At 39.1% G+C, this 17,916-nt stretch overlaps 1 protein-coding gene across 2 annotated transcripts; it reads right to left on the minus strand.

Moving 5' to 3' along the window:
• Nucleotides 1-313: 313 nt before the first annotated feature.
• Nucleotides 314-16,686, minus strand: LOC144685826 (clathrin light chain A-like). 2 transcript variants are annotated; one of them, XM_078550754.1, is made up of 5 exons: nt 16,445-16,683; nt 10,586-10,632; nt 9,236-9,353; nt 8,416-8,527; nt 314-892 (listed from the first exon to the last, which is right to left on the minus strand). In XM_078550754.1, exons 1-5 carry the CDS (start codon nt 16,632-16,634, stop codon nt 721-723), a joined length of 639 nt encoding a protein of 212 aa, XP_078406880.1. In that variant the 5' UTR covers nt 16,635-16,683; the 3' UTR covers nt 314-720. The 2 variants fall into 2 exon arrangements, with proteins under 2 accessions (XP_078406880.1, XP_078406881.1); XM_078550755.1 differs by lacking the exon at nt 314-892 and adding an exon at nt 4,805-4,901 and having other exon boundaries at nt 16,445-16,686.
• Nucleotides 16,687-17,916: the final 1,230 nt, after the last annotated feature.

Genomic DNA, 17,916 nt, shown 5'->3' on the forward strand with positions numbered 1-17,916 from the left:
TCAAAGTGGTCTTTAATAATCTAGGACTGATTAAAATATTTGGAGGAGTTCGGGGGGAAGGAAGGGTGGTGTGGAGTATATTGGTACTGTAATTGGATAACCAGTCACCAAGATTGCCTTAAACCAAGAGTTGCAGAATCAGAAACCCTCAAACCCTTGTTTGTGGCCAATTTCAAATCAGGAAGGAGGCGCAGTGTTTCACCATCCTAAAGATGGAGCGATCATAAGTATGTCTGTTAAATGTTCTGGATGTTCATATGAATTAATTCATGTAGTTCAATGTATTCTGCTTTAAACAGACTGAAAACAAACATTTTAATATTTAACTTTTAATGTATAACAGCATAGTCAACATGATTTTTAAACAAGGGCCAATAGATTGCACTCATAATTCATGCATAAATAGTCATGTGATGCAGCACAAGGACAGTGTGGGGATATCAATAATTGAGAAGGTTGAACATTATATGAGATTCAGGAGTGTATGAGGGCAACCATTTTACTGGACTGCCCAATAACTCAAGAAATTGGCAATAAACCACACAAATAGTTGAAAGGAAAAGAAGTCACTTAAACACTTCAGATCTTGTAATTTACAATGGTTTGGTCCAAACAGGAATGACTAACACTCATCCTTCTATTCTAATGGCCGTCAATTTTTGTGGGATCCAACTAGGAGCTAGTAAGAAAGCCCACACAATAGTGCTAAGTAACATCTGTCTAGCGGACTAATGGTGACTGCTTAAGCGATATCAGTACAGAACGCATACGTGATACATCCTTTGACTGCTTGTTGGTCTTGGGATTGAAATCACAAAGGCGTGCCACTCGCTCCCATTCTGTTCCAGGTGCATCTTCATTACAATCCTGGACAAAGGCCTCTTCAGCAGCTCTGAAATGATAAGCCACAGATGAGGCAAGACTGTAAATAAGCACATTTCATGTCAATGTTTCCAAACAAGACTTTGATACATGTTCATTATGTGGATGCTTACTTCCTACTGCTGGCAAATTTACAACAAGATTACAAACACTTACCCCCCTTCCGAAGAAATGAATCCTCCTTCGGTATAGTTGCAGACAGCAGTAACAATGGCTCTGCAATACTTTAAGATGCTATTCAACAGGTGAGCTGCCAGGTTAATCAATTCAGCAGTGCTCTGACAGAGCACACCATTCCATCTCCTTTCACCCCATCCCCTCCCTCCACTGGATGCTTAATAGGATGTTCCAGCAAAGGTTGGCACTAGCAATCAGGAGCACAAACTCTGGTTGATTCCAGCCCTTTAACTGAGTTGGAGACAACAAATAGTATTCCTATTACTACTCCAGCAAGATCAGTTACATTAGTAAGAGACCAGGGATTGAATCTAGAACCTCCGTCTGTATAGCTTAGTACCAAACCATGTGTGACGTTTAGCCACAACCATTCAGCATAGGCTTAGAAAATAAAAATTTAGCTAGCGCTTCCTCAAGCTCTGCAGTTTCCAAGGCTTCATATTGATTTTCCAAATAACTTGTTTCAATAAAGGTCACTGCTGCTCTAAACAGGAAAGTTAACTATATTCATAAACTAGGCAGAACTCACCCTTCATAGTTCAGCTTCAGGATTGGTTTTGCATGTATCTGAACAAATCTCAATGCATACAGCAAGGTTTCCATTCAATATAAAACTGAGTTAACCGCATTTTACATGCAGATATGCAAATTCACTAACTGAATGAAAGGATGGATTGTTAAAGAAATGCATAATATGATGGAAAACTGAAGTGACAAGGTCACTTTTCACAGCCTGCCAACATAACTGAGAAGCAAGCTGTGCATTAAAATAATGTTTGTTTCCTTTGAGTGATGTGTTACATCTAGGTCAAATGATTCAGAGCCACAGCTGAAGCCATTTACAGCTTTTCACAGCCTTTAAATTCAATTTCTCAACTCATCGTTGAGATGCGACTTCCTGATTTAGTTTCTAGTCCAGAATCAACCACCAAGCTACTGAACCAATTTTTTCAACTCCCACAGCAAGTATTTTTCTGCAGCCAAATTCCATTTTCATCCCCTTGGGCAAAAGAAAGTGACAAGACTAACTCAAGTTGTTTTCACGAATTAAGTACTCAAGTCACAATATACATCAATTTGGACAAGGGCTGGTCAAATTTTTATTTAATCAGGATTAAAAAGCTAATATAAATCAACATTTATAGTATTAGTTTCTCTGGTTTGAAGACAAGTGTAGACCCACAAAATCTGTATGGAATTATTTTAGTTTTGTTACTCTGCAGAATTCAAAAAGCCAAAATATCCTTTGCACTCATTACCAGGAGGGTGAAGATCAGCTTGGACAGAGACGTGTCTGAAAGCAGATTAAGAAGTTAGACACTTTCAGGCTTACAGCATGATGAATAGAACTGAAATGAATGGGTGGAGTTTGATCAGAATCTCTTCAGACAAATGGGTCAAGTACATCTTGACTTACACTGTAGTAATTGGACCATGAAGAAATTAAGAGATGAAATGCAGACACAAGCCGTTGAGATCTAAAATAGAAAATTATATCGTACCTTCACTGCAAAAACAATAGGTAAAACAGTATGAGCCAGTACCTCAATTTGACCTGGTGATTACTAGTAACTTGAAGCCAGACTTAACTTATTTGGATATTAGATTTCATGTAGCTCATTGGATGCTCTTGGTTCGTCATGTAGCTATCAGCTCTGCTTGAAAACTCTAGTGTACAAGAGTCAGCTCCAACATCATTTCAGTTATTACTCCAATCTTGGCTTGTTAGCATTTAGTGTTGCTAAATATTTTCAGGTCTGCATTTTTCTCAACGTGCTCTTTTGCTGCTGGCTTTTAAAAATTATTTCTTCAGCTTCATATTGCTGCCAATGGCACATTCCATCCTTAAGTTTGTTAAAAGTAGCATGCTCAAAAGCCAATACTATCCACTTAGGTGTGCATAATTGGTCCTGCTGATTAATTTTCTCCTACCCTCTCTATTGATAGGAAAATGCACAAAATCGGAAGCAATAATACCCTTAGTTTGAAGGCTTTACAAAAGCCTACAGGCTTCAGTCAATCCATGACCAAACTTTGGGCAATAAGTCCGCTGTAAAGGAGATATCAGAATTGTAAACAGCCAAGCAGTGTTGAATCTTTAACTTGCATGATTAGCCATCTAAACCTCATGCAACCACTTTAGTTATTTTTCTTTGTCCCCTCAACCAGCTTTTCTTAAAAGCTGACCTGGTTTCTACTTCGATCACCAACTGTCGTATATTTTACAGCCCTACAACCAAGTATAAAAAAAAATCTTGCGTTGTGTAACCTTACAGATAAGGTCACACCTATGTCACCTTGATCTGTAGCCCTTCCATCTGGTCTCACTGCTTCATAGCACAGAAAGAGGCCATTCAGCCCATCATGGCTGTACTGGCTGAAGCTGCTAGTCACCCATTCTAATCCCACGTTCCACAACTTCATTATGCTAAACACCCTTAATCTTGTCTATTCTATGAAGTATCCAAAACTTGTAACTCCTTTCTTTATACCTATATTTCCTCGTATGTATTAACTTTTCCATTGCTTCAACAGCCTTCTTTTAGCAGGGAGCCCAAAACTGCACAGTACTTAAAATGATGGTCTTACTGGTGTTATATGGAGACACTAAAACGAAGGAATCACCCATAGCTTGGATATAGGAGGGGGAGAAAAGGGGATGTTTTCCATATTGTTTGGAGCCCAGGGGTTTGTGATGAGCCTCTATACAAAAAAAAATATATAGCCAAAGACAAAAGGAACAGTTTGAAACCAGATAAAGGATGTTGCAAACTGGAAAATAAGAGATAGTTATTTCTCCAAGTGAAGATATTTAATGCTGTTAAAGCGCTGTTCAGTTAAACTTAAGTGAACCAAGGATATAATGCAGTGAATTTGAAATGGTAATTGAATTGTAAGACTAAGTACAAAAACAACCACAAGTATGCTATTAACTCAGAATACACCATCTATTCTGCATGGGAAGAGCGACCCAATTATTCGGACTACCTGGGACATGAGCTTATCTTCCCATGATGGCATATCTGCTTAATTGTGAGTCACTGTAGTTATACCTAACTTGTAAAACACTTCTAGGAGTACAGGCCCCAGAGAAAGAATTAGCAAAACTCTAATGCTGCCTATCTAGTTGATTTATGAAAAATTCTCTACTTAGGCTGCGTTACTTCCCAGGACTTCTCATTTACCATATAATTCAGTATTTAATTCATGCATAATCTTTAAATGGAAGTGTACTTGAATAGTACATTGAAAAAAGTTAAATGAATCACTATGAAGTTTGAACATTGGTATTAGAAAAGAAATGCAAGAGTCTTGTGTTCAATCCCCAGTTCATACCAAGCGAGCTGATTTTAACCAGACCAGTAGATCTTTTAATTAGCTTCAGTGCAGAGGGGAGATTAGCTGGGGAATGTGCTATTAATGATCATTCATGAACTTCTGAAAGTTACTGCATACCTATTGACAACATCCAAAACTCAACAGCAAGTCAAATTAGCTGCAGCTAGTCTCACCGAAGTACTAGGTGGTATAGTCAAAAACAATGGAACCATGTCTATAATGATCTAACTAGTCTGAAATGAGTCTATATCTTGAGGGATGGAACCAAAATTGCTATATTAAAACAGGCTCTACAGGAATTAGATGTGTCCACTGGACAGTTCAATAAAGTGGAGACATTGTTAAAAACACTTAAAGTCTCAAAGTGCTTCCTTTAAGATTTGAAACAGCAATGGAATTTTAAACTGTTATAGAACTAACATTAAAAAAAGAAAAAGTAGCAAACATACACGTAGCCTATCACATCAGCGAAGGACTGTTTGTAGAAAGCTTCGTCAACGATCCTAGTGCACATGCATGTTAATCCAGAAAGAGTGAACCCGCAGACCAACAGGAAAGGAGCACAGAAGTTGAACAGGTGGGTAGAGAAAGGATAAAGAGAGGAAGGACAGTGTTAATATTTTTAATAAGAACTTAGTATCTGCAGTAGCAAGTATTCACCTTTGCCTGGAATAAAACTAGGAAAGTGGTTAAAAAGTTGAAAGACACCTCTATTGGAAATCTATAGTTGAAAATAAAGAGTATTAGAGCAATAATTATAAATTTCTAAGCAAAGCTGATTTTACAACAGTCACTAAATGTTGCATTTGTGGTCTCCATTTACTAAATCTGCTGTCTCTGCATACAGTTCTAGAAATGAGCAGCTGCATATTTATGAAATAGTTACTTATCAAAACATTCAAGCCTGTAAGCATGTTTATATTAACAAAATTTGTCATCCCAAAAATGTTGTCCAAATTCAATGACCAATTTTCCCAAATGTTACCATTCCAAAAGAAATTACAGAATCATACAGAGATGGAGTATGTAATTAATCTCACTCCTCTACTCTTATTCTATGTTAAATTTCCTTTTGAAAGAAGATTTTGAATCTGCTTTGACCACCTTTTCAGGCAGTGGAATCCAGATCAAAAACTTAAATCTCCTTCACTGGTTTTTATTTTGTCAATTCTCAAATCTGCTCCCTCTAGTTACCAACTTTCTGCAAACAAATAGTATTTTCTTATTTACTCTAATCAAAAACCCTTCATAATTCTGAGCACCTCCATATAACTCAAAGTCCATAATCCCTGGTACTAGTCTAATGTCCTCTGCACCAGGCTTTGACAATTTCTAAAAAAAAGTGTTGGCCAAAACTGGATAACATTCTGGCCATGCCCTAACCAAATTGAAAAGGGTTCAGTATTACTTCACTTTGTCATAAAGCCAAGGACTTGAAAAATCAACTTGCCTGGTCACCTTCTAAGATGTGTACCTGGTCCTGCAAATACCCATAAATGGAAAAAGGCCTTCAAATGGTTAACATTCATTGGCTTAATATCTGCATTCTGAAAGGCACACTTATGAAGAGATCCAATTGATAATGCCATAGTATTTGATTAATCATATGGAAATGTTTAATAGTTGCATTGCTTTTTAAAACTTGCTTTAATAGCTATTGTCTATGTTTTATTTTGATTTTATATAGTTCATAAGTTAACCATTGTAAGGAAGAATTTTAAGAACGTGCATCATAGAGATTGAGGAAAAGTTCTGCAATAACCACCAGAGATTTTAGAACCTGCATGATTGTGTAGCTCTTCCTCAGCAATTCCTGCTTGTTTTTGGGATTGAATTTGCTTCCCCAGAGCAGATGCTTGATCAACCACAAGGTGCACTGGAGAAATACATGTTTCAAGTTAAAAAAGTGAAAACACTCAGTTTCATGTTTCAGTTGATGAAATGCAAATATCCAAACTGGTTTATTCCCCCCCCCAACCCATTCCAGGGTAGCTAGATTCTCTGGACAGGCAAGATGGAGGAAGAGGAAAAGGAAAATGAGCCAAGTAACAATTAGTACTTTTTAGTCACATGGCAATTTTTGTAACAACTGTCTTCACACACCACCATGTGCCCCTCCACCCAACCCTACCCACTAACTAAACTATCAGAATTTAAGATCAAACAAGCCCTTAGCCCCTCAAGTTCACAATTACTCAAATGCAGTTGTACCAAGCCTACTCATGTTAAAATTCTCATTTGCTTATGGGATTTGGCCATTGGAGGCAAGGCCAGCATTTGTGGCCCATCCCCAATTGCCTTAGAGCAGTTAAGAGTCAACCATATTCCTCAAACATATGCTGTAACTTCTTTATGTAGGCAAATGAACCCTTTCATAAAACATGTTACACCCAAATCTAGTTATTTATAGTCCTCATATGGCAATGCACCCTTATGGTGCAATAGTTCATAAAATGAAAACAAGCTACACATTCAATAGGATAAAAGCAAAATACTGCAGATGCTGGAAATCTGAAACAAAAACACCTGAAAAACTCAGCAGGTCTGACAGCATCTGCCGGGAGGAATAAGGTTAACGTTTCGAGTCCGTATGACTCTTCATCAGAACTAAGAAATATAGAAATGAGGTGGAATATAAGCTGGTTGAAGAGCGTGGGACAGGTAGAGCTGGATAGAGGGTCAGTGATGGTTGGAGGCGAAGAAGAGATTGCCAAAGATGTCATAGACAAAAGGACAAAGGGGTGTTGACAGTGGTGATATTAGCTGAGGAATGTGCTTATGATGACATTAAGGGTAGATTTTAATCTATGATTTAGCTTAGAAGTGTCTTCTATAATTATTTTATGGTACATAAGGAGCTGAAAACCAATGATCTTGTTCTCAGCTGAGAGCCATACACATTCCAATAAAGGACATCAGCAGCAGAAACCCTGGCTGTTTTTTGCCTGCCGTGGCTAAGGGCGCTGAAGCCAAGTGACAGATAGCCCTAGAGTGGGGGTGGGGTGGGGGAAGGGATCGAAATAGGCCAAAAGGTAAAGATAAAACAATGGATGGAAATACATTTAAAAATGGAAATAGGTGAGAAAAGAATATTTAAAAATAAATTATTGGAAAAAGGGGGATCGAAAAGGGGGCGGGGATGGAGGAGAGAGTTCATGATCTGAAGTTGTTGAACTCAATATTAAGTCCGGAAGGCTGTAAAGTGCCTAGTCGGAAATGAGGTGCTGTTCCTCCAGTTTACTTGAGCTTCACTGGAACATTGCAGCGAGCCAAGGATGGACATGAGAACAGGGTGGTGTGTTGAAATGGCAAGCGACAGGGAGGTCTGGGTCAAGCGGTCACCCAGTCTGCGTTTGGTCTCTCCAATGTAGAGGAGACTGCATTGGGAGCAGCAAATGCAGTAGACTAAATTGAGGGAAGTGCAAGTGAAATGCTGCTTCACTTGAAAGGAGTGTTTGGGCCCTTGGATGGTGGGGCGGGAGGGGGGTAGTAAAGGGACAGGCGTTGCACCTTCTGCGGTTGCATGGGAAGGTGATTCAATAGTTGCATAATACAAAGTAATACAAATCTGTACATTTGTGAATAAGTACTAAGTTGAGGAACTACTGAACTGGGAACATAACTTAATGAAGTCTGTATTTCTAAATTCCATGTCTACTCTCTGGATTCAAACTGCTTGAAGTACTATTCAGGTATCCAACATTTTTTGGTTAGTTAAGATTATTGCTTATAATAAATCACTAACATTGAAACTCAATTGAGTGTTAATGCTTTCACTCAACTTGTACCTATAACTTGGCAAGAATGAAATCATTTCATTCTGCAAACCATTCATAAGTTTGGTGAATCAATACAGAGTTGAGACCCAAATGTATATTTGATGCCCAAGGCAATCCATGTTTTATAATTGACAGAAATCTGCTGATTTCAAAGTCATCAGGTGTTCAGCAAGCCTTTACAATTTAGGTATATTCATTTTCTACAGCCGAGATGTAATGTGAATATTTTTAGCCATACCTGTTATTCTTTTTTATTTTCTCCAGCTGCTCATTCTGTCGAACATACCATTCTTCTAGTTCCTTTCTTGCCTTCTCTTTCCATTCCATTTCTGCTTTTCGAGAAGCAGCATCTAAGGAAGGGAAAACCAATTCAGTTGTAGAAACGTAAAAGCACTCAATGTTTGTTTAAATTTTTATAGCAAATAGCTGAAACTCAATACCACTTGATTCTGCTGGAGACTCCCCTCCAACTCCAATAAGGAAACAGTTTTTTCAATCACATTCCAAAACTAGCAGAAGCTTCCAGACGTTGCATAAACTAGTTAAACTCTAGATGAATACCTTTTCTTGGTCATAGTAGGCAAGTGTTTAGCTAAAAAACTAAATTCACATCTCCCAATTTTAAAGGTTTTCCTCAGGATATTTCTCTCCAGAAGAAAGCATAAGTTGGACATTTTGGTTTTGGAAAGAGAAGGTTGCCACAAACATATACAGCTAATTCAGTGACCAAATAATTCTACCAAGTATAATCGAGTAAAATTACTGCAAATTGAACCCATTTCTAAATATTTTTAAGTTAGTCACAAACAGCAATACTTGACAGGCAAATTCTTCAGTGTGTATAATCTTTTCCATGGTGTTAGAATTTAACCATTACTAGTGTTGAGTAAAATGTAAGTTAAGCTTCTTTCCCTTAAAGCAGAAGTTAAAGATGGGCATCTGGAATATGGATAGAATTTCAATTCCTAACATACCAGATAGTAACAGCACATCCACATTTTTCTTTCATGCTATGATTAAAGACTATTTAGTGCAATGTTATACACAATCCTTCTTACCAAGATCTTCTAGGCGAGTTATCTGCTCCTCTCTCCATTTTCGAATGCTCTCAGGTTCCTGGCTCAAGCGATCTGCTCGAGCTATTGCCGCATAACTATCATTTGGACAATTTGATTCCTGCATTAAGAGATGATTACACAAGTACGATTCAATTTCTATCAGCCTACAATTATTAATCCCTGCTTAAATGTATAAGAATATGGACAAGTCTTTCACCTTCACATTATGTTAAAATAAGCATATTATAGTACCCAGAATATTTTGATAGGTCCAATCAGTGTTTTTATTCTCTTCATTTTGATGTTGAAGGTTTTGCCCTTAAAACTTCTAGTCCACCATATGTTGCATTGCCACTAAGCTCTGTGACATCAACACAACCGCTTACTGATTTATGACATCAATGCCCAAGTGATTTGTGATATCAAACCATGATATTCAACATCCCTTTTCATTCTGGTGATTGCTTTTCTTGTCCTTCAATTTTTGTACTAACCAGGTACTAGGTGTTACACCAGGTGGGTGTCAACTTTCAGGATCCTCAAGCCTGCTGGAAGTGCATTGGTAATTTCCCCTATATTTGCAAGTTATGCCACAGCAATTAATCTCTTGTTTTTTTTTCACTTTTAAAAGCAATTCTAATCAAATTGGAAATATGCTCAACGACCCAGTAAGTCTGAAGATTTGCAGAGATATGCGCCTCAATTTATTTGTACTTGGGTAAACAGAAAATTTAGAGCATTTGATCTATTGTGTCTATACTGGCTGAAGAGCTAGCCATACTAATCACTTTTCAGCTTAATTCATAGCCCTCTAGGTTATGGCATGTGCATACCCAAATATTAGCTGCAATGAGGATCTCTGCCTCAAAACCCTTTCAAATCATTTCACCCTTTGTGGGTGCAAAACCTCAAATCTTCTCCAATCCTTTATCAAAAAGGATATAGAGCTGTGAAATTCTAGCACATTTCATTCTGACTCATACCAACTTCTTGATCCAAACCCAAAGTTGTGGTCAACCATCAGAAAGCCAAAATGTTGAGACAACACTACGCTTGAAAATCTGAATAATGTAAATTTTTGTAGCCAGTGGAAGTTTCATAAATAATCCAGACTATTCTAAGTGTATAAAATTTAAGGCAAAAATCAATCTGGGTACTACAATTTTACTTAAATCTGCTGACCAAACAACCACATCTGACCATCTCTAGTACTAAAGTTACCCATATACAGCAAGCCAAATGTGATGTTTGATATATTACACAAATCAGTGTGCAATTACAGAAGGTTATGCCAAGTGTTTCACACTTTAACTAACATTACTGCAATTTTGAAAACATTTCCACACCTACCTGATATACTTCTCCATTAACAGCAGATAAGTCCTCTTCAAAACCACCTGAAAAGGAAAAAAAATTCAAATGTTGACTATGAAGATGTAAGAATGTTTAATGACATACATTACTGTACGGCAACAATGTCAAGTTTTAAAGCAAGAGCGCTAAAGAAATCTAGTCTATGGGCAGCTCTATTGCCAAATAAGCATACAAATGTACTATTTCTGAAGCAGCATCTGATCATAGTTCATCTGATTTCAAGGCTGCAATGTAAAATTTCAATGTTTATATCAAGACTATTTGGAAGAGGGCTAGAAAAATCCAAAACAGGAATGTACCTTGCATTTGCATTCACTAGATTTGCTAGATCATGGTGAGGCATTAAATCACCTATACTTGACAATTGCTATGGTTCAACTCTATTCCAAAAGGTATATGGAATTGTTTCTTAAAAGTCCCAATCACAACTTGATCTTTCCTCTTTGGTGATATCAAATCAAGGCAACTTCAATTGGAACTCATAGCACAGCTTGCTTGCAGAATGAACATGGACTACATTTTGCAGTGAGCAGCAAGCCATTCCTCTTACCCATAAACTTCATATGGGGGCTTTACACTGGAACTTACTGCAAGATCCAACAGTGCAGCAGCTTCTACAAAGCATCCAGGACCTGCAAACAGGAAAAGCAACTGTACATCCTTAAGCCAGATTGCAGAATTATTAATGAGCAGCAAGGCATCCAAACTAGCAAGTGTCAATTAACGCAGTGAATTCAATGTCAAATCTAGTCCAAAAAGCAAAATATGGAGGATATACTCAGATAGCAAACAAATTAACAAATTCCAATAAAATTGGAAAGAACAAGACTCCACACTTAAATTTCAGTACCAAAGATTATCTAAACTTTGGAAACAGAAAAACTATTGTTTTGGAGGGAAGAAACTACTACACAAGATAAACAACTCCAACTAAGTGTTTGATAAACTTGAAATTAAGACAACTAATAATGCTCTCAAGTTCAAGACACAATTAGATACCAATAGCTGGAGAGGTCATGTACCCAGGATATAATCTGGGCTGTCTAATGAAGGTGTTCTAATATGTAGCCAGCACCAACAAGATACTTAAATTATTTAAGATAGCTGCATTTCATTCTGCAAGGTCAAATGAGCCAGAATATGCTCAGGTTTCTGATAGCATTTCAAATTGGATTCTGTTAGCTCCATTTCAAATGCTTTGGCAATTTTGGGATGAAATGTCCTTGATGTTATCCTTGTTTCTGCAGTCCTGCCAATGGCAATGTATGCTGAATTTTCCCCCATCATTAGCATATGCCAGAATTAAAACTGGTGCACCACCAAGTTAAATAGAAACAGTGCACTTGTGGCACAGAAGGAAGCCATTTAGCCCATTGCACCAGCTGAAAAGATCTATAAAGCCTAATCCCACTTCATAGCTCTTGGTCTATAGACCTATCCCTGTAGGTTACAGCATTTTTTTTTAAAAGTGCAATTAAAGTTTGTGTCTCTGCCACCCTATCAGGCAGAGTTCAGACCCCCAACACCCTCTGGGTGGAAAAAAATCCTCAATCCTTCTACCAATTATACACTGTTATCAACATCCAAGGGAAACGGGTCTTTCCTCAAGACACCTTAGGCCCCTTGATTTCACATTATTAAATCTCCATTCAGCCCTCTGTTCCAAAGAAAACAACCCAGTCTAATCTATTCAAAGTTGTACTTTCCTGGCAACATCCTCAAATCTCAACTGTATCCTCCTTGATGTAATCACAGTGGCCAGAACTGTATGCAGTACGAGATGTCAACTAGTGTTTTATACAGTTCCAGCATAACCTCTGCTTATATACTATGCCTCAGCTAATAACACAACTCAGTTTCCTACTATTTGCTCACTCCTTGCCTTATTTGCCCACCAAATGCATTATATCACTTTTCCAGATTTAACTCATGTTGTGATGCCAACATTAATTGGGCTCAAGTACTACACTTCCAAAACATTTATATCTACAAGTCCAATAAGCACATCAGGGCAAACACTGGACATTACCAGATATTAAAAATTTCCATGCTATGCTCTCTTCGAGTTTGAGTCAGGGATTATCTAAAGAAATCATTAAGAATATAGGTAACACCTATAAATTCTCTACAGGAAGCTGGTTCAACTTGTGTAGGTAGCTGAACAGCAATAAATGTGGGGAAATAGTAAGATACAGCAAAAGATAGACACCCCCCAATTCTTTAAAAAGCAGTAAAAGAACACATGCCCACAATAGCTCAGTGGGCAAGTAGTGACTTAAGCCATAATGATAACACAATCTGTGCTACATTAACTGATTTCAGCCAAGGAGCAAGACTATTGCTGACTACATATCGCAGGTTTGAGGGGGAGGAAAAAAAGACTACTGTTCAGCTGCCCTGGATGTTAAATCTGTGCCAATGTCAGATGAGGATAAACTCAGCATTAGTTGTGTTTTATTCATCATTTGGCTACTGGTATTTATGCACTATACCAAGAGATAGGTCACTGCCTTCAGGAACAAACTAGGGCAAGGACAGAAATTCAAAGAAGTCACATGATTTTATATTGAAGGGCATGTAGAAAACATTTAGTGCAGCTCGACTGTTAAGCAATGATGGCTCCTTTCATTATTGATCATATTGCCTACCTACAGGAATGTTGCCAATGACAGATTATTCATCCTCAAGGCCTGAGGGCTGGAAACTGCAGTAATGAAATACTGAACCGATGAGGGAATGTAGAGATGGCGGCAGGAAAAAAAGCAGTTGATTTATAGATTAGTAATCAGAATTCATTCTTAGTTACTTCATGCATTTTATAAAACATGCAATTCCAGAGATGAACACTCAAATTGGATAGCCTTCACTTTTTTCACATCTTAACATGCCAATTCTAATCTCTTTAAAATTTGAGTTAACACCCTATGTTACAGATTGGTAGTCAAGTTTAAGTATTGTCTTCAGGTGAAGCAGAGTTAAAAAGGGTGGAGGATAATTAGAGGGAATGCAGACAAAAGTTCGTTCGCTTTATAACAAAAATTTCCACAGTCAAATGTATGAAATAATTGATAGGACGGGCATGCAGATGCAGGATTCACTATAGTACTAGCGGATCTCTCAGAAGTTGATCAGACAAAATATGCCACTCAATGCAAATTGCATAGTTAATTTTAGCCCTCTGACCACAAATCCTAGTCATTAAATAAACAGACCCAGATCAAAGTTTAAGTGCTTGGTCAGTGAACTTTGTAATTTCAGACAAGATGAACTGCACATTTTAAAACGTTTTGCACATGCAACAAAATGACATCTGCACACTTTATAGGCACCCACCTCAACATACAAGAGATAGAAAATGAAATCCATAAATAAACAAAACCAGGAGTTCAATTATTTGAAGTCTGCTGCCCGATATTCCTTGTGTTGTTTTTGGAAGTACAGTGAAGGGTATCTCTTTTCTGCTTAATTGAAAGTTCTCACCACAGCAGTTCAGGTCCTACAGATCCACTGATGTTTATGCTTTACACACAACTAGATGTAGCACACATCACTATGCTAAGTTGTCCTTCAACAAAGTTTCTCATGGGGAAAGAAAGTTTAGAATAATCTGGAGTTAATGAGACTGACCTCAAGGCTCCGGGCACAAGAAGAACTAACACAGCCAGTTTTGGAATATCAGAATAAAGCTTTTTGGAGGTCTACTCGGGAACAGAAACCAACAAGATTGGCATGGATTTTACAATGCAAAAAGGCAGGATACAGAGTTTATTGTACTGGTGAGGAACGTCAATTTTCAAACAGTCTCTTCGAAAAAACTATTCCAGTACTTCATATTGCATATCCACTGTGAATCAATGGTGAAGAATAATATGTCTTCTAAATAGTTATGAGTAAATTAATAAATCATTAAGCCTCAGGAACATAAGAATTGCAAGCAGATAATGCTCAGCCATTCAACAGAATCATGGCTGAACTTCTACACCAGCTTGACATTTCCACATCCCTTGGTTTCCATTAGTGTTGATAAGTTTATTGACCTCAGCTTTGAATATACTGAGCGATGGTTTTGAGTTCTAATGCTGACTGAACTGATTTAAAGGAGTGGGAACATGAAAACTTACCTTAAGCATATCAAGACGAGAGAGAAATAAAGACAGAATTTCAGTTACTCTGCTGTAAATAAGAGAAGACTGTGGAGGGATCACAGACAAGTCAAATCAGATTATTTAACTTCGTGTGGGGTTCAGTAGGGTAGAGGTTAGCTGCCAGCATAGAACTTCATCAAGGACAAAGCTTAAAAATTTTGAATTGTACCACTGCAGCATGTAATTTGACAAGTCATCAACTACATAGAAACATGCATATTAAAAGGCTCTATACATTCAAAATATTTTTCCAATGGGCAAATGCATCTAAAATGGACAGCTTTGTTAAACATGCAAGCACAATTAATGAGAATACTTTGTGTATGGAAGGCTTGACATTTAATTGACTCAGGATGGCAGGCAAGTCAATTTATCGACAAATTATCCAGTGTTAGATAAAAATCAGTTTTCAAAACATCACACAAAATAAGTTATGAATATATTTTCAAAGTGTGATTGCTATATCACAGCTATTGAAATTTTGGGATATTTTAAATCTGGTGATAGCAACAACATACAGCAGTGAAAGACTACAGTATATTTGATCCAGTATTAGCATTATTAACCCTCCAACTGGATGAAATAAAGAAATTGCTGCCCTTTACAAGTTAACCACTTTAACTGGGATTTATGGTCTTCATGTGCCTAATACATTGCGAATCTAAGCCCTTAAATCTTTATTCTTTCCCCAAATTAAGTTTTTTTAACCAAATGTACAACTTCACATGGTATTAATTCCATCAGCCAGTTGTTTGCCTATTCCACCATTTATCATTGCCTACCGAAGCCTCCTTCGGCTCAATTTTTTATTGCGTCTCCTATTTTAGTAGTCAGCAAATTTAAACCCAAACGATCTTAATTTTAGGTAGCCTCAGCCTTAATCGCAAAAGCAGTTTCGTAATAATTCAGTACAATCACTTAGTGCCAAATGATGGTCGAAAATTTAAACAAACTCACGCGATTCGCTTTTTCAACAAGGAAAGTGGTTGGACAAGACACTGCACCTATTAAGGTATAGATGCAGCAAGCGCTAAAGGTCAAATCTGCTGTCACTGGTAGAAGCTACAGAGAGGGGAACATTAATAATTTTCATTCAACTCGTTTAAAATTGGACGAAGATAGAATCAGCACCCTGTACAAAAACAGCCTCCGCGGGAGAGAAGTGCTTCGTTCACAGTTTCGTTCACACAACCAAATTTGTGCTAGGGACACGTAGAGACCTTACGTTACGCGCGGAAACATTAGGAAACTGCAAACACTGATAAGTTACTTTTCCATCAACTCACTGACAGATGCCTAATTAAAGACAATCTCTCAAGCAGCGCCAAAGCGGAAAGTGAGGCAAGGTGAAGAGGAACACAGTCCAAACAAACTCCTTGACAGGCAGCTGCCAGGATGACGCTGCGATATTTCAGGCTATTCACCTTGCAGGGAGGGCTGTGCGGCGGGCTAGGAGGCCGGGGACTCGGGAGATTCCCCGTCCCAGGGGAGGGAGATTTCCAGCTGCAGAGGCTTCTATGACACCGGCTGGTTGACACCAAATCCCCGGAAAAGCCAAAACAGTGGGAAAGGCCAAAAGAAGCAACAGAAGTAACGCAGTTGGCCGTCCGGCCGGCCCCATCTGGGCCAGGCTCCCAGGCCCAGAGACGGTAAAAACCCAAGGCCCCGGCGCTTGCCCCGGCCCCCTCACCTCCAGCGTCGTGTGAGTGAGGTTGTAAGGCCGGCGGTACCTCTCCCCCGTCCAGGATACTGAACCCTTCATCGTTCTCGATGCCAGCAATCTCGCTCTCTTGCTGCGCCAGGAAGGCGGCGGCCGGGTCTTCCTCGGCGCTGCCCGTGGTGCCGTTGTCTGAGGAAAAGAAGCCGAAATCTTCCGCCATCTTCAAACCGGGTTCCAACCTCTAAGGGAAACCGGAAGTCAGCTGCGGCAAACCGGAAACGTCTCCAGTCGCCTTACGTCACCTTATTCAACCGCCACGCGCCAAAGCCCCGCCCGCTTCCACGTGATCACGGCGGGCACGTGACCACCACGCCTGCGCACAGCCTCCCCCCCGCTAATAAGCCCCCTCCCCCTTAAAGCACAACTAATAAACTAAACAAAAACAAAAATTGCTGGAAAAGCTCAGCAGGTCTGACAGCATCTGCGGAGAGGAATACAGTTAACGTTTCAAGTCCGTATGACTGTTCATCAGAACAGAATAAACTAAACAAACGTTATAAAGAAACTTAAAAACAAAAAGCTAAAAGCTACTGCGGATGCTGGAAATCCAAAACAAAATAAAAACAGAATTACCTGGAAAAACTCAGCAAGTCTGGCAGCATCGGCGGAGAAGAAATCAGTCAACGTTTCGAGCCCTCATGGCCCTTCAGCAGAACTGAAGCATAGTTTCAACAAGGGAGAAATATAAATTGGTTTAAGGTGGGTGGGGGGGAAGAGACACATTGAGGGTGTGGTGTGAGCAGATAATCAAAAGATGTCAGAGACAAAAGGGTCAAAGAGGTGTTGAAGGTGGTGGTCTTTGTCTGAGAAAAGTGCTAATTAAGAATGCAAGACAGGATATTCAAAGTACAGCTCTAGTGGGGGTGGGGTGGAAAGACTAAAGGTTTTAGTTTTAGATTTAAAAATAATGGAAATAGGTGGGGAAAGAAGAATCTATATAAATTATTGAAAAAAAAGGCGGGTGGGGGGGGAAAAGAAACGGGGTGGGGATGGGGGGAGGGGGGTTTAAGATCTAAAGTTGTTGAATTCAATATTCAGCCCAGAAGGCTGTAAAGTGCCTAGTCGGAAGATGAGGTGCTGTTCCTCCAGTTTGCGTTGGGCTTCACTGGAACAATGCAGCAAGCCAAGGACAGACATGTGGGCAAGAGAACAGGGTGGAGTGTTAAAATGGCAAGCGACAGGGAGGTTTGGGTCTTTCTTGCGGACAGACCGCAGGTGTTCCGCAAAACGGTCGCCCAGTTTGCGTTTGGTCTCTCCAATGTAGAGGAGACCGCATTGGGAGCAACGAATGCAGTAGACTAAGTTAGGGGAAATGCAAGTGAAATGCTGCTTCACTTGAAAGGAGTGTTTGGGCCCTTGGACGGTGAGGAGAGAGGAAGTGAAGGGGCAGGTGTTGCATCTTCTGCGTGGGCATGGGGAGGTGCCATAAGTGGGGGTTGAGG

This window comes from Cetorhinus maximus, chromosome 10 (genome assembly GCF_964194155.1).
Source record: "Cetorhinus maximus chromosome 10, sCetMax3.hap1.1, whole genome shotgun sequence".
Lineage (NCBI taxonomy): Eukaryota > Metazoa > Chordata > Chondrichthyes > Lamniformes > Cetorhinidae > Cetorhinus > Cetorhinus maximus.

Excerpts from the sequence above, each read along its gene's own strand:
- LOC144685826 (XM_078550754.1), bottom strand. The coding sequence starts at position 16,634 with ATGGCGGAAGATTTCGGCTTCTTTTCCTCAGACAACGGCACCACGGGC. Across the intron at positions 10,633-16,444 it reads TCACTCACACGACGCTGGAG|GTGGTTTTGAAGAGGACTTA; the intron begins GTGAGGGGGCCG and ends TTTCCTTTTCAG. Across the intron at positions 9,354-10,585 it reads TTAATGGAGAAGTATATCAG|GAATCAAATTGTCCAAATGA; the intron begins GTAGGTGTGGAA and ends CTCTTAATGCAG.